General features: G+C 44.6%; 1 protein-coding gene and 1 pseudogene across 1 annotated transcript; both read left to right on the top strand.

The window, feature by feature from the left end:
* The first annotated feature begins 931 nt into the window (after positions 1-931).
* On the top strand, positions 932-6,681 carry LOC117442281 (olfactory receptor 11A1-like; annotated as a pseudogene).
* A 9,421-nt stretch (positions 6,682-16,102) lies between these two features.
* Positions 16,103-17,047, top strand: LOC117442280 (olfactory receptor 51L1-like). The gene has a single exon (XM_034078282.1). It carries the CDS (start codon positions 16,103-16,105, stop codon positions 17,045-17,047), a length of 945 nt encoding a protein of 314 aa, XP_033934173.1.
* The last annotated feature ends 424 nt before the right edge of the window (positions 17,048-17,471 follow it).

Raw genomic sequence — 17,471 nt, 5'->3', positions numbered from 1 at the left:
CAGAGCCATGGTTCCGTGTTCCTGTTCCTTGCCCAGCAGCCATAGTTCCGGTTCCAGTGCTGGCCCCAGCAGCCATGGTCCCTGCTCCAGAACCGGACCTTACAGCCATGTTTCCAGATCCAGAACCGGCCCACACAGCCATGATCCAGGCTTCAGTTCCGGTTCCCACAGCCATGGTTCCGGCTCCAGAACCGGCCCATGCAGCCATGGTCCCTTCTCCAGAACCGGCCCATACAGCCATGGTTCCGGCTCCATTTCCAGCCATGGTTCCGGCTCAAGTACCGGGCCTAGCAGCCATGGTCCCGACTCCGGCTCCTCGTCGCCTGTTGGCTCTCCGGGCCGACGCCAGCTCCCCATGTCCTGTCGGCGTATCGGCCGACACAAGTCCCCTCTCCAGTTCCCTCTCAAGTCTCCTCTCGAGTCTCCTCTCGAGTCCCCTCTCAAGTTCCTCCTCAAGTCCCCTCTCGAGTCCCTTCTCGAGTCCCCTCTCAATTCCCTTCTCGAGTCCCTTCTCGAGTCCCTTCTCGAGTCTCTTCTCGAGTCCCCTCTCAAGTCCCCTCTCGAGTCCCCTTTCAAGTCACTTCTCAAGTCCCCTCTCGAGTCTCTTCTCGAGTCTCTTCTCGAGTCCCGTCTCAAGTTCCTTCTCAAGTCCTCTCTCAAGTCCCTTCTCGAGTTCCCTCTCAAGTCACCTCTCAAGTTCCCATTCAAGTCACTTCTCAAGTCCCCTCTTGAGTTTCCTCTCGAGTTCCCTCTCGAGCCCCCTCTCAAGTCCCCTCTCCAGTTCCCTCTCGAGTTCCTACTCAAGTCCCTACTCAAGTCCCTACTCTTTGTCCTCTGCCATTGGTGGTCCAGCCGACACCTTTTTTGTCGGAGATCCTGCCAACCCAATGTCCTGGTCCATTGGAGGTTCTGCTGGGGTCCTGCCAACTCCATGTCCTGTTTCGTTGGAGGTCTAGCCGACACCTGTTTCGTCGGGGGTCCTGACAACCTCATGTCTTGTCCCGTTGGGGGTCCCGCCGACTACTCTTCTGCCGGGGGTCCTGCCAATCCTATGTCCTGTGCCGTTGGAGGTCCCGCCGACTACTCTTCTGCCGGGGGTCCTGCCAACCCTATGTCCTGTGCCTTTGGAGATCCAGCCAACACCTGTTTAGTCGGGGGTCCTGCCAACTCCATGTCCTGTCCCCTGTCGGGGTCCCAACGACTACTCTTCTGCCGGGGGTCCTGCCAACCCTATGTCCTGTGCCGTTGGAGGCCCCGCCGACTACTGTTCTGCCGGGGTTCCTGCCAACCCTATGTTCTGTGCTGTTGGAGTTCCAGCCGACACCTGTTTTGTCGGGGGTCCTGTCAACTCCATGTCCTGTGTCGTTGGGGGTTCCGCTGAGGGTCCTGCCAACTCCATGTCCTGTTTTGTTGGGGGTTCCACCGGATTTCCTCCCAACACCTGATCCTGCTCCGACGGGTTTCCTGCCAACACCATATCCTGTCCTGTTGGAGGTCCCACCGACACGTGCTCAACCGGGTTTCCTGCCAACACCATATCCTATAGCCAACTATTAATTTCTGGTGAATATAATGTGACATATATAACTCTTGACGGTCATGTGGAAGTGCTGAGATATAGATATCTGTATTTTGTGATCATGTTAACAGTTGATGTTCTGATCATCTGCAGTAATTCCACTATTGTGTGCATCATTGTTTTACACAGAAACCTCCATGAGCCTATGTACATGTTCATTGCAGCTTTGTTGATTCACTCTGTTCTTTTCAGCACTAACGTCTACCCCAGGGGCGTTGACTGGACCTGAAAACATTCGGGGCTTAGCCCACAGTGGCGGCGGCACTACAGTGGCATTTTTTACAGCAACACTCCCCACACACACACAGTACAAGCGCGACTGTTACAATGAAGGCTCGATAATCAGCTCACGGCATATAGGCAGGGATAAAGTGCTATTTCTATTATGAGTGGGGGGGGTCCTCACCTCCTCTAGGGGGGTCTGGTGGGATGCTCCCCCGGGAAGATATTTTTTTAAATATTGAAGTTAAAAGCATCAATCTGGTGCACTTTGAGAGCAACATTAAGAGATCTATGGAAACATCTCTCAACACCCAGATGAAACATGGATATTTTACAAATCACTCCCCTTTCAAACTGTATTCTTGTTTTACTGCCATATAGTATTTCATAACTGTTTTTCCTTTATTCTCCTATTTATTTTATAACTATAATGATCATATGAAGGTGTGGCGCGGAAATACACTTTTGAATAATTTGTGACCGTTTGAGACCCACTGAGATAACTTAGACTAAAGTTAACTATCTAAACACTCAGAGAGTCCTTTAGCTCACCTGAGCCTCTCAGTCTGAGAGGAGAGCTCTCCTCCAGCTTGTTGTGGAACCAACAGCTCCGTATGTCCGTTAGTGCAGCTAGCTAACCAGTTGCTAACAACACGGTCCCTGCTGTTACCGGTCCCTCTCTCTCTCTCTCTCTCTCTCTCTCTCTCTCTCTCTCTCTCTCTCTCTCTCTCTCTCTCTCTCGCTCTCGCTCTCTCTCTCCCTCTCTCTCTCCTCTCTCTCTCTATCACACTAAATGCGCTATTGCCACACACACACACACACACACACACACACACACACACACACACGCACACACAGAGCCGAGCTGGAATGACACAAGCACACGTTTATTTCCATGCAACTCTCTGATTGGTCTGGTGTCTTGCCTTTGTTGCATTCACTGAACACGGGAAATTACAGTCCTGCCGTCCTCTCTTGTGTCATAATGAGGTTCACGTAAAGCACGGTTAATGTATTATATTATTGAGGGAGAATTGTCCGGCGCTACAGAGAAAACATTCGGGGCTAAAGCCCCGGATGCCCAGGCCAGGCGACGCCACTGGTCTACCCAAAGCTTCTGATTGACTTTTTATCAGAGAAACAGATCAGATCTCAGATCTCATTCAGCCTGTCACGTTCAGATTTTTCTGTATTACTCTTTATCTAGCTCAGAGTTTTTACTGTTGGCATCCATGTCCTATGACAGATATGTGTCTATATGTAAACCTCTGCAATATCCAAATATCATGAGACAAAATAACTGTTACTGTCTGTCTGGTTTTATCCTGCTACATGAGAAGCACTTCCTGCTTGTCATGTAGCAGTGCCGGTAGCATTCAGTGCTAACACCGCTCTCTGTGGTTCTACATCCAAAGGAGTCTTTTGCAACAACCTGATTAACAAACTGCACTGTGTGAGGTCGAAGGCCATGACTGTGTTCAGTGTGGTTGTTCTGATTAACATGTCCTTTCTCCCGGTGCTTTTCATACTCTATATGTACACTCAGATAGTTATAATAGCCTACCGAAGCTGTGTGTCGGGAGGAAAGCAGCTCAGACCTGTTTCCCCACCTGCTGGTTCTGATCAACTTCTTCTGTTTGATTATTTATGAAGTCGTCACGGATAAACTGGAAGATGACATTTCCAAAAACTGTACGTTTAATAATGACTTTACAAATGCTGTTGTATCATCCTCTCTTTAATCCCATCATATACGGAATCAAAATGAAAGAGATCTCTAAACACCTGAAGAGGATGTTCTGTTCGGACTCTTTAAATCCAAACACGTTTTTATTCATGATAACTGAATGATGTGTAAGCCTTAAGGCTCTCAGGCAACGTTATATTTTCAAATGTAACTAATTATGTACGATTTGCTCACTTTCTTTTTTTAAATTGAAAGTAAAGGTGGTTTTCAACAGGTTGCAGTTGTATGGTTCACACAGAATGACGACTGTTTGTATATCATGCTCGTATTATATGGACACAATCATTTGTCTGATTACTCAAACATCATCTCTTCCTCCTCTCTGCAGTTTTGTTCAGGGGAAAGGATTCTGCTAAATCATCAGAATCGTGCCTATAAGCCTTTGTGGAAATGTGATTTATAATTATGTATTGGATGAAAACAAGTAAACAATGTTTACCTGTTCATATCTCTCACTGCACTGTATTCATGAATATTATACCTGTGTTATTAATATGCTTATTGCATTCATCTTGCTTTGTAAGGACTGTTTTTAATGTGTTTAAAAGCACTGTGCCTTGTGTTGAAAGCTGCTGTATAAATAAACCTGCCTTGCCGAGCAGTTTGGAGTTTTGTTGTTTCAGATTTTCAGAATTGTTAAAATGTTTATGTGCAAACGGTCAGCAGGGGGGAAACATGTTTCCACAGCAGATAGAAACACTTGCATTATTATACATTTCTAACACCTTTGCACAATCAGCAGTCAGTCATGCCCAGGTGTAAGGACGCCACCTGGTGGACAAAAGACAGAACTGTAAGACAGAAGAAAGTCCTGCACACAAACGTAAAAATAAAGACAATTCTGAGAGGATGTCTGGTGTTTTTTAGTTGTTACAGTATTTAACAGGGCATGTATATGAAGTATTACAAGTGAGGGTGCAAGGTGCCGCAGGGTTTGTTCATTCTAATTCAAATAATATTATTCCTGGTGTGATGTGCTCCCTTCTTTGGCACACTACACATTTGTAAGGTAAAAAAAATGGCACAGAGAAAGCATAGATGAGTTGGGAGCTGTTTGGCCAAAGATCGATTAATTAAGTAATATTTTCCCACTTAATTAAACCCACTTATTTCGTTAATAAAGTAAATGCTGCCGGTTACATAAATACAACTGGTCGATCAGCTAGCTACCTTTAGAGTTTAAATGTTTGACTCTAAATCACATAGTTAAGGTCTTTTATGTGATTTTTAAAACAAATCTCATGTAAATAATGCACAAGTAATGGTGTGTAGGATTACTTTCCTACAACTGTAGCAATATCTAGCTTCATTTTTTTTTTTTAAGTATGTTTTTCAAAATAGATATATACATATTTTTAGTATCCAGTATTTCAATTTAGATGTTTTTATAATAATCTATTTTTATCAGCTGGGTTAAAGCAAATTCTTAATCTCTAAGGAGGTGACCCAGGGACAATTATCCTGTGATGACCACACACACACACACACACACACACACACACACACACACACACACACACACACACACACACACACACACACACACACACACACACACACACACACACACACACACACACACACACAAAAGAGTACCTCTTGGGCACCACGCTGTCTCAATTGATCCACACTGTGAATATGAGAGGGGAGCATGTGTGTAATAAATGCTTTAGTTTAGACAATAAGAAATATGAAGTTAACTGTAAGGAGTGGCTCATTTAAAAAAAAAAAAAACAATATTCTGTTTTTCAATACCTCACATCTGAACATTTAAAAGAAGAAGAGGCACCTCAAATGAAGACTGTTATTTCAAGCTGCGGTGGAAGACGCCGCTGGTAGGGGCCACAGTCCACCTTTAAAGGTCCCATGTCATGGCCATTTCCACTGATCATCATTCCATTGTTGAGGTCTACTAGAATAGATTTATATTGTGCAATTTTCCAAACTCACATTGGTTTCTCACAGCGTCTCTGTAAACTACGTGTATTCACTGAATTTCACTCTCTGCTTTTAACGGCGCGTTGTAGCTCCAGTAGCTCCAGCCCCCACCCTCCCTGTGAGCACAGTGTGCTCTGATTGGTCGGGACGTTGTGAATCGCGCTGAGCTCCGTGGAGGTGTTGTTTCCTTGTTTAGCGAAACACAGCCAAACTCATCCTGAGCACACACAAAGTCACAGCCGAAGTAAAAACAATAAGTGTGGCTTGATATTGAGAAAGAAGAAGGTTGATGAACGCTGTGAGAATGGGTCTGCAGAGAGGATGTCACCGCGATCCCAACTGTCTGTTATCAGCCTGCAGCCAGGGAGGAGAGATCAGCTGAGCTGCTTGCACTGAGTGTGTGTGTGAGGACGTCCTCTGATTGGTCAATTTGGACCAATCAGCGGGGGCTTAACGTAACGGCTCCATGGATTGGTCCATTTGGTTCCGGGTAATGCATGACCGTATCGCGTCATAGCTCTGGGCCCGGCTACTGGCCATTCCCACGTCACAATACCCAGGAAGTAAACAATGGACAATGACGTATCTCCAACGAGGCGTTTTGGGGAGGTCTTCTCTGTGTTAGAGTTGTACTCCCTACAGGGTGTACTTTGAGGGTTGTGACTCTGCAGACCGTTTACATGCATAACAACCGTCATAACACACAAGGGGACGGGTAATAACCGGAAAAGCATGACATGGGACCTTTAACGTCTGCTAACGACACCCCTATTATACGCTAGGGCCCGACGGCTCAACCCTGACATGCTGGCGGTCGCCAAGTCGGAGTTCGACAACATGTAGCGTCTGGGCATCATCCTCCGGTCAGACAGCCCTTGGGCCTCACAACTCCACGGGAGGCGTGTGGTGCAGTGGGTTGTGCGTTGGTGTTTGGATCAGGGGGTCACAGGTTCAAACCCCACTGCAGCAGCATGTCGTTGTGTCCCTGGGCAAGACACTTCACCCCAAATTGCTCCTGTGGGGATTGTCCACAGTATTGAGTATAAGTCGCTTTGTTTAAAAGCGTCTAACAAGTGACATGTAATCTGTAATCCACATGATCCCTAAACCAGGCGGCGGCTGGCAACCGTGTGGTGACTACCGCCCCCTTAACGACGCCACTACGCCAGACCGCTACCCCGTCCCTCACATCTAGGGGATGGGGTGCAGGGGTAAAGTGCTATTTTTTACAAGTGTGGACCGAACATCCTTTAGGGGGCTTGTCGCCTCCTCTAGGGGGGTAACTTATTGAAGTTAAAAGCATCAATCTGGTGCACTTTGATAGCAACATTAACCCTACCTTAATAATACCTTAAAGCGGACAAAAGGCACTGGAGAACACTTGTTCTCCAGTGCGATGCGATGCGATGTTTGGGGGCGGCGCGATTACATGTAAAGTCAATGCAGAGACGCGAATTTGCTCCGACGGCGAACATGAAGCGGTGGACGCGGCGCGAATCACGCGATTGAGGCGATTGAACTGTGCCGCGTCAAACGCGAGAGTTCAATTGTTTCAACTCGAGCGTCAAATTCACGTGACGCGTTCTCGCGGAAGCCAATCAGCAGTGAGGATCTCAGCCTGCCGTTACTGATGTTCAAGCAGAAAACATCAGCCATTAGCTATTAGCAGTTAGCACACAGAGATCACAGCTCCTCATATCTGTTAAGAAACTGTACAAAAGTTAAACAAGAACAAACCAGAGACTGTCTGTGTCATGGTGAATACAGTCGCTGCTTTATTTATGTCTGTAGGCCGTTGTTATGAGTGTGGAATGAGCATATACAACGTTAGCTTAGCCTGGTCGATCCAATCTCCATTCAGAAAACAAGCAGTTTAAAAGGTTTTTCGCCTGCCGTCTGTCTGCAGACTTGTCAAAGCATTCATTCATGGTTTTCATTAACCGGTATCAGTATGTTGTTAGGTCGACATCATTTAGAAACGTGTATTACAATTTAATCACAGTAAAATATGTTCATTTTGTTGTAGTTGTAGCTCCCGAGCCAGCGCATCTTGTTTGAATGATGCGAGTAAACACACCTGGCAGCCGCGGTGAAACTCGAGCGATTAGAGCAAAGCGAATATTCGCATCGCGTCCGGTGTGAACGCAGCATTATTCATTAACACCCTTTAATGAAGCAAACTAATGCCCTAACTCACTCAAATACAGTCGTTTACTTATTTCGGTGAAATGAATGTGCGTAGAGCTTTAAAGGATGCGGATAGTCTCACCTTGATTTTGGCGCACTGCTTATCGTTTTATAGATCTATTCTCATCCACCATCTTTGTTTGTGACGTAAAGAGTGTAAGAGTCACGTCTCTGAATCGGACACTCTGAGTGGATGCAGTCACAGCCAATCGGAGTCTGATTCAGAGGGTTGCCTGTCAGTTCCGTTGCTATGGTTCCGTTGTTATGTGTACTGAAACGAGAGCCGGTATAATTCCACGAGCGAAAACAAAATAAAAATTGGAATACGTTATTTTAGTGTCTTAAAAGTAGACTGAGGTTTGAAGGGTTAACGTTACATCTTAGGATAATTTGTAGTCATGTTCTGTATACATACTAACATATAAGGGTATACTTAGTGTGGTTACTCCATGTTTACTAGCTATAACATTAACGTTACATTACTCTTTTTCACTTCGTTATCTAATCAGTCAGCCAGAGCGCAGATATCACCATTAGATTCACAAACCTGAAACATCATCCATTTCTTCACTGCTGGTGATGACATTGTTGTCAGCTGCTGATACTGCTGCTGCTGCTGCTGCAGCTTGTGGCGCCGGCTGCTTCGGTGAAAATAACTTTCTAATATCCATAACTGTATAGGCTATTAGCTTAAGACTTGTCAGGCACTAGGAAGGATCACTTCTTCTTCAGGGCAGGGAAGGCTACGCAGTACGCAGGCTAATGTCCCGCAGCGGCTGCCTCTCTGGTGGACTCCGGTACTGCACATTACTCCCGAGACCTTTTCAACCATTTTTTTTTTTTTAAGTGAAACATCCGGGGCTTTTCAGAAAACATCCGGGGCTTGAGTCCAAGTAGCCACCCCCTAGCGCCACCACTGGTCTAAGGACTGTAGTGGACATTTTTATTATATCCTTATATGCTTAAACTAAATGCTTCTTATTTCCTGAGATGTGCTGTTTTCTTCTAGCTACTCTCCGTTGGGTTTATTCCCAGGCGCTGCAAGGCCACAGCTGCTTTGGCCTACTGGGAGACTCATACACAGTCACACAAGAAACGTTATGCTATCTGCTCAAGGCCAGAAGGTGTCTAATAACAATGTGACCGTGTGAACACAAGAGTTATAACATTCCCACTCTTTTCATATATAACCTCTGCTTTTTCATTGTACTGCACACTCTCTGGCAGACTATCTTATACTCTTTTCGACTTCTGTCATATTTAATTATTGTATCGTGTATTTGAAGCTTCAAATAAATAACCAAAAGACAGCTTTTCTCGATTCACCATTTATTTGTTTTGATCACTTTGACTTGTACTCTCCAGCCGTGTTTGGGTCCTAGATTTCCATAACAGGACAGAGGGTGTAGTTTTCTCATACTGATACTATGCACAAACTGTGCTGTTGTATGTGTTGTAAAGTGTCTTTATTGTAAAGTATTTTTATTGTATGTACAGCACTTTGGCTTGATGAAAAATTGTTTTAAAAATGTGCTATATAAATAAAACTTGATTTGATTTGATACACAATACTCCTGTGATTGGTGGGAAACCAAATTGATACCAGCGTCAAAGTTCTGTTAAGCGAGCTGTTGAGCATCGTAATTCAGAATCAGAAAATCTTTATTAGTCCCACAGAGGGGACATTTGCGTTATTACAGCAGAAAAGAGACACAGATAGCTTCATGTTACGTTACATGCAAAACAAAGTTTTAAAGTAAAAAAAAAGTTAAATGATAAAAAATATAATAAAATACACATCCTGTAACAGTTCTGAGGATTTAGCAGCCAGCTAAATAATGCACAGTTTTCAAGGGCATATGCCTATATATAGATATATACAGGGTTTTGCCCAAAATACCTCATCTGCACTTTTCGCCCTAAAAATGAATTGTAATCAATACTTTTAGATGTAATGGTTTATTGTATCCTTACTATGGGTCTCTGAAACAACCAGACTGTTACCACACTGTTGTCAGACTTCTAGCTGATTTTATCCGACTTTTAGCTCTCTTTTCCCCACTGAAACGACTTTAAACCATCAGTGTCACTACTGTGGGGATGTAGGAATGTACCTGTGCCTGGTGTGGAGCCTCCCCGTAATTTAAATAAATTGATTTTCCTTTATTTATCGTATTTTCTACTGTTAAGGCACTGTGCTCATGTTGGGTGATGCGCTCCCCGGAGACCTCCTGTGGGGAAACTTGGAACTGCACTTGAATCACCATTATTTAGGAGCTGCATGAACACACATTTGAGCATCTATGCACACTTTCCTCCTATTTAAAACACTTTTCCTCCTTCCACCTGGCCAGAGGTGAAATCTCTATTTCAGCCCTGATTTTGGCACATCTTGTAAATTAGTTCAATTTATGTTTGTGTTTTTATTTAAGTCGCTGTTATTGAAGCTGGCATGTTATATGGAGCACACGGCTGCCCTTAGACACACAGAACAGCTGTTTGTGTGTCTGCTCTGTCCAAGAAACACCTGGCAGGGTGTCTCTGCGAGTGCATTTTTTTTGATTTTTGATTTTGATATACTTTATTAATCCCCGTGGGGAAATTGTTTCTCTGCATTTGACCCATCCTAGTGTTAGGAGCAGTGGGCAGCCATTTTGAACAGCGCCCGGGGAGCAGTGTAGGGAACGGTGCCTTGCTCAGGGACACCTCGGTAGCACTTGGTCTTGCCGGGACTTGAACTGGTGACCTTCCAATTGCCAAGCCAAGTCCCTATCGACTTCGCCACCACCGCCAACATTGCACATGCCTACGGACAGGCGGGGAGAGCCTTCCCCACGGGGGTCTGTCCACACTCTACACAAGCCATGGCTGTGTCAACAGCCTTATTTAACGGCGTGAGTGTGGAGGACATATGCACGGCGGCGTCTTGGTCAACGCCAGGCCCCTTCATTAAGTTTTATCTCTTGGACATGTCTGGCTCCTTTTCATCGTCTGTGCTTGCTGGGGCAACACAGGACTGGTGAGGAGGGAGAGGGGGGCTGTGGGGCAGTGGGCATCTGTACTGGTCAGGAGCGACAACAGCACCACAGTGGCATACATCAACAGTTTACTTTTTTTTATCTTCAGACAACTCTCAGATTATTTTTGCACATTTGTACACAGAGCTACCAGACTTCTGATGTGCAATGACTGCCGTAGGGTTGTCGGTTCAAGTCCCCGCACATATCTAAAAATGGAGTGTGGACTGCTACAGCTGGGAGAGGGCCCACTCAATAGCTATACTAGGATGGGTTACACGCAGAGACCACATTTCACTGTGTGTGCTTTTTAAATGTATTTGTGAATAAAGAGGTTTTTATCCTCCAATTACAAATATACAATTATTTTTCCAAAATACCTTCCTACTGCTACTTGTATTAACATGGCGTACATGTCTGTTATATATTTTTTGACCTATTGTGTTATTAATAACGTGTGCATACTTAGCCATTATTTTATTTTTCTCTTGACCTTACCTGCACGATCTGCTGTTCATGAACATTTCCACGATGCGTGACGAATAAAGGACTTCTGATTCTGATGCAAATGAGATCTTTATGAAGGCTGTTATGAGGCATTCAGCACGTTCCCTATTGCATCAGTAGAGTGTTTGCCATCAGCATCATGAGGATGTGACCGGTACATTATATTTTAAGCTTTTAAGTGTTAGGCCGTCTGTGTGTAAGAAGCCTCACAATATGCAGAGGAATGATGCACAGTAAGGGACTCTGAAGTGGAGACTTCTGAGGAGGAGAGGTGGATTGTAAAACTCAGACATGGTGTACACACTACAGGAGAATAGGGTAAACAATAAACTAACATATATCACAATGAAACCCCCCCACCTCATTACGGACATTAACACAGTTATCTTTTACATTACACGTGTTCTGACATGTCATGTTTGAATATGTTCATGAAGAGTTATGTAATGCTAACTTTTAAGGGGTTTGTTTACCTAAAGTGATTCAAAACCGTGTGTGTGTGTGTGTGTGTGTGTGTGTGTGTGTTTGTGTGTGTGTGTGTGTGTGTGTGTGTGTGTGTGTGTGTGTGTGTGTGTGTGTGGATTACAGAAAACATCATTAAGTCCCATGTTATTAATATTTGTGATAATTATTATAACGATCTGGGTCTCTGAGCGGGGAAAGGACAGAATTAATTGGGTGTCGTCAGCGTAGCAGTGGTATGAAAAACCATGTGGGCTAATGACAGATCCGAGCGAGTTTGTGTACAGGGAGAAGAGGAGAGGACCAAGAACAGAGCCCTGAGGGACCCCTGTAGTTAATTGACAAGGGTCGGACTCAGACCCTCTCCAAGTAACCCTGTAGGTGCGGTCTTTGAGGTATGAGGTGAGGAGGGAAAGTGCAGAGCCTGAAACTCCAAGTTCTTGGAGAGAGCGAAGGAGGATCTGATGATTCACCGTGTCGAATGCAGCAGACAGGTCCAACAGGATGAGGACAGAGGAGAGGGAGGCTGCTTTAGCAGTGTGCAGTTCCTCAGTGACAGCAATGAGAGCAGTTTCTGTGGAGTGACCTGCCTTGAAACCAGACTGGTGCGGATCCAGAAGGTTGTTCTGATGGAGATAGCAGGAGAGTTGTTTAAAGACAGCGCGTTCAAGTGTTTTAGACAGGAACGGGAGGAGAGAGACAGGCCTGTAGTTTATAACATCAGACGGGTTGAGAGTGGGTTTCTTCAGGAGAGGGTTTACTCTCGCCTCCTTGAGAGTGTGTGGAAAGTGACCAGAAGTTAGAGAAGTGTTGATGAAATGGGTGAGAAACGGTAGAATATCAGGAGCGATAGTCTGAAGGAGGTTTGAAGGGATAGGGTCCAGAGGACAGGTGGTAGGGCGGGCAGAGGTAATGAGGGTAAGAACCTCACTTGGAGAGAGAGGGGAAAAGGAGGTTAGTGTGCCGGTTGAAGGTGGCTCAGGTGATCCGGCGGTGAGTAGGGGTGAGTCAGAAAAAGAAGAGCGAATGTCGTAAACCTTTTTTTCAAAGTGGTTAACAAAGTCGCTTGACAGAAGGGAGGAGGGGGAAGGGGCTTTGGGGGGGTCCAAGAGGGTGGAGAAGATGGAAAATAGTTTTTTTAGGATTGGAATAGGAAGATTGGATCTTATCTTGAAAGAAAGTGCTTTTTGTCTGAGAGATGGAAGCAGAGAAAGAGGAGAGGAGAGCCTGATAGGTTAGGAGGTCGTCACGGTGTTTGGATTTCCACCATTTCCGCTCTGCTGCCCTAAGGACGGTTCTATTAGCACGCAGTGCGTCATTTAGCCAGGGAGCAGGAGGGGACTGACGAGCCTGCCGAGATGTGAGAGGACAGAGAGAGTCCAGAGAGGATGAGAGAGTAGAGAGGAGAGTTTCTGCAGCAGAGTTTGGAGGCAGGAGTTGGAACGAGTCAGAGGAAGGGAGGGCTGAGAGCACCGAGGAGGCAAAGGTAGAGGGGGAGAGGGAACGGAGGTTACGGCGGACAAGTGCAGGATGAGAAGAGATTAGTTTGTTATGTTTGGAAAGGGGTAAAGAGAATGAAATGAAGAAGTGATCGGAGGTGTGGAGCGGGTTTACAGAGAGGTTAGAAGTAGTGCAGTTCCTTGAGAATATGAGATCGAGGACATTGCCAGCTTTATGAGTCGGTGGGGACGGAGACAGTGAGAAAGCAAAGGCGGTTAACAGAGATGTTAGTTCGTCTATCTTCCCCGTCTGGAGGTTGAAGTCTCCGAGAAGTACAGCGGGAGGGCCAGTTTCAGGGATGTGTGAGAGGAGATGATCTAATTCCTCCAAGAAGTCCCCCAAGGCGCCTGGTGGACGGTAGAGAACAACAATGGTCAGTTGTATAGGATGGGTCACAGTGACGACATGGAATTCAAAGGTGGAAGGAGTGAAGTTAGGTAGCTTGAAGAGGGAGAAGCTCCATTTGGGAGAGAGCAGGAGACCAGTGCCCCCTCCTCTGCCAGAGGGTCTGGGTGTATGGGAGAAGGAATATGCTGTGGAGAGAGCTGCTGGGGTGGATGTGTTGGATGGAGTAATCCACGTCTCAGTGAGAGCAAGGACATCCAGAGACTGCAGGGAGGCGTAGCCAGAGATGAAGTCAGCCTTAGGAACAGCTGACTGGCAGTTCCACAGGCCGCCTGAAACTAGGTGCTGGATCTCAGTGGAGCACGTGGGATAGACGAGAGCGGGCCGGTTATAGCGATTAGGAGATACACGGGGCCAGTGATAATTGCGAGAATATTAAATGATCTTATAAAGTTGTTGTTAATGTGTTTGCTAACAGGCCAAAGTTTCCTCCTGAGGACTAAGGAGAAACCTTTTTTGTTGACCGCCTCGGACCAATTATTCTGTGGACACGGCTGTCATCTGAATACATTGCATCATATTACTGAGAGGCACACACACACACACACACACACACACACACACACACACACACACACACACACACACACGCATGCATGCACACACACACACACACACCCCACACCCACACGCATGCATGCACACACACACACACACACACACACACCCCACACACACACACATCCACACACAAGCACACACACACACACACACACACACACACACACACACACACACACATACACCCACACACGCACACACACACCCACACACACACACACACACACACACACACACACACACACACACACACACACACACACACACACACACACACACCCACACACACACACACACACACACACACACACACACGTTTGCCTCTCAGTAACATGATGCAACGTTTGCATCCTAGCAGCAGACAAACCTAAAGTGTGCAGCTTCTTCAGAGTGGATCATTACAGTCGGGGGGGCTTCCTGTCATCATGTCAAAGCTCTCACTCACAAGCTCAGTCACATACACTGTTTTATTGTTAGAACCCACATTGAATCTTAAAACGTAATTGTTGATGGTTGTTTCAGTTGTCTAACTATTGTCTTTAATAGTTGTCCTCATTATATTGAATGCTTATACACTATATACACTATACACTATGTTAATCAATGCTTTTGCAAGCATTGATTAACATAGTGTATATGCTATGGATTATTCTTACTTTCATTATCCTTCAATGTGATGATGCTATATGCTGGCTGGGGCACGTTTAACCTTTTGTTCAGGTCTTCCTCTCCTTCCTTTACCGGTTGGTCCTTGAATGCACCTCTCTTTTTGCTTCAGGTGCAAACACAAACATTTGAAATCTGAGTGAAATACTGTTTCAATAACTGAGAGATGCCAGGATTGTGGTGCATGTAGTTTATGAGAAGGTCTTAGTTTGTGTACATCACTTCTTCGGTTACTTGGAATGTATATTTACTATTGTCAGGTCCAACTGTGAACGTTTCCCGTTCACATGCATGCAGGTTATTGTGGTTTTTAGTATTGTATGTGTTGAATTAGGACATGTTGCATTTATATTCCCTCCTTTTATCCAGAGACAGAAAGCCTGAGTAAGTCTGTGAACTTCTGTTTGAATAACTGAGACAGGCCAGACCTTTGCTGCATGTAGTGTATGTGGAGGTGAGATATTCCCAGCACAATATTGTCACGTACAACCCTAGGAGATTTTACAATTCACATGCATGCAAGCATGCAGGCTGATTTTGTATTAATATTAATATATGAATATTGAGTAACTTATGTTGTTTTATTGTTAGTACCTGGACACAGGTAGATAATCATACTGTATACATGTGTATACTGCTTCTGCATGCAAGTATTGTGGCACATATATGTATTTAACATGAGGAAAGAATATATTCTCACTTATATTTGACTTACTTCAAATGAGATTATATTGATTATTGTCTGCTTGTGACCTTTCCTTAAGTCTTGCATCTCCTTTCTATAGCTCTTGTTCTTTCTATGAATGTGTTCTCTGTTCAGGCCGACTTGCAAACATGAAGGAGGCAATGTGTAAGAGTGTGAAATAATGTTTAAAACAATGCGAATTACCATGTTGGTGGTTCATGTAGTTTATGAGACTTTTTTCCTGCCCTTCATTTGTGTGCTTCTCTTCTCCAGCTACCTGAAGCTAAATTCAATATTGTCAAGTACAAGTGTTAGGAAGGTTTTAATTCACATGCACGCAGGCTTATTGTGTGTTTGCATTACTGGAGGTGTTGAATCACGACATTTTCCTCTGAACATTTCCCTTATTGTGCATTTATATTCCCCCTTTCTTCGCAGATATAGAGAGCCTGAATAAGTCTGTGAACTACTGTATGTGGAGGTGAGATTTTCCCAGATGTTATATTTAACATGGTCACATACAACTGTTGGAGATTGCATGCAGGCTGATTTTGTATTAATATCTGAAATGTAGCTAACAACATCTCATTAACAGTTCCTGTATTGTTCCTCTCTTTGGAGCAGACATGAAGAGCAACAGCAGCCTGAACCCTCCCTACTTTCAGTTGACTCTGTTTGCAGACTTTGGGCCCCTCAGATACCTGTTCTTCATCTTGTGTCTGTTCACCTATGTGACTATAGTCTCTGCTAACATGGTCATTATTCTGGCAGTGTTCCTGGAGAAGTCTCTGCATCAGCCCATGTATATGTTCATCAGCTGTCTGTGTGTAAACTCTCTGTATGGCTCAGCTGGATTCTTCCCCAGGTTCCTGCAGGACATCCTCTCTGACTCTCATTTGGTTGCACGTCCATTATGCTTTATTCAGGTGTATGTTATTTACACCTATGCTTCCTATGAGCTAAGCATCCTTACCATCATGGCCTACGATAGGTTCATTGCTATCTGTCAGCCCTTACACTACCACAGTAAAATGACCTTCAAATGGGTGCAGGTTCTTGTGCTTGTTGCTGTTTTATACCCAGTGTTTACTGTTGGCTTCTTAGTCTATCTTACTGTTAAATTACCGCTGTGTGGAAATAAACTGAACCGGATTTTCTGCTCTAACTGGCCTGTGGTGCAGCTCTCCTGTGTGGACACCACTCTGAACAACATAGCTGGACGGTTTATCGTGGTGACGGCCATCTTCATCCCCCTATTCTTTGTACTGTACACATATCTACGGATTCTGCTGGTCTGCAGCAGGAGATCGTCTGAATTCAGAGGAAAGGCGTTACAAACCTGCTTGCCTCATATCATCTCCTTTTTGACCTACTCCATCTCTCTCTTCTGTGAGCTGTCTTTGACTCGATTAGAGGCTGGTCAACTGAATCCAAGCATCGCAGTTATTTTGTCTTTAGCGTATCTGATCATTCCCCCCCTCAATAACCCTATCGTGTATGGCCTGGGTCTGCCTCAAATCAAAGGAGTCGTGTTAAGATTTCTGAAGAAGGGTCCTGCTGCTGACATATAAGAGGAATATGTTGACCATGTTAGATTGTGTTTCCTATCATAATTATTTAAAGGGATACATGATTAGATAGAGATCAACATAAAGCACAACAACAATATTGTATATTCTTGAAGTAACTTGATTTGGCTTGAATGTCCCTCAAATGTTAACATATCACTATTCTGTTAAATGTCATAGATTTCAAGTTAAAGCACATATTATGTGCTGCCTCTTCATGCATATTTAAGGTCAATATTACAATTTATTTTATTTGAACATATCCTCATAAAAAGTAGATTTGACAGGAATTCAGGTGTACTGTATGTTAGGCATTGTGATGTTACACCACTTACTGTTGTTATTGTGTTTTAATATTTTGCTGTGAATCATTCACCCTTTGTTACTATAATGAAAATGTAATGATGATGTAATACATTCAATAAAC

Source organism: Pseudochaenichthys georgianus, unplaced genomic scaffold (assembly GCF_902827115.2).
Source record: "Pseudochaenichthys georgianus unplaced genomic scaffold, fPseGeo1.2 scaffold_406_arrow_ctg1, whole genome shotgun sequence".
Lineage (NCBI taxonomy): Eukaryota > Metazoa > Chordata > Actinopteri > Perciformes > Channichthyidae > Pseudochaenichthys > Pseudochaenichthys georgianus.
Note: the sequence above shows the minus strand (reverse complement) of the source record. Positions and strands in the feature narration are given on the sequence as shown.

Coding starts and splice junctions, on each gene's coding strand:
- LOC117442280 (XM_034078282.1), top strand. CDS start 16,103: ATGAAGAGCAACAGCAGCCTGAACCCTCCCTACTTTCAGTTGACTCTG.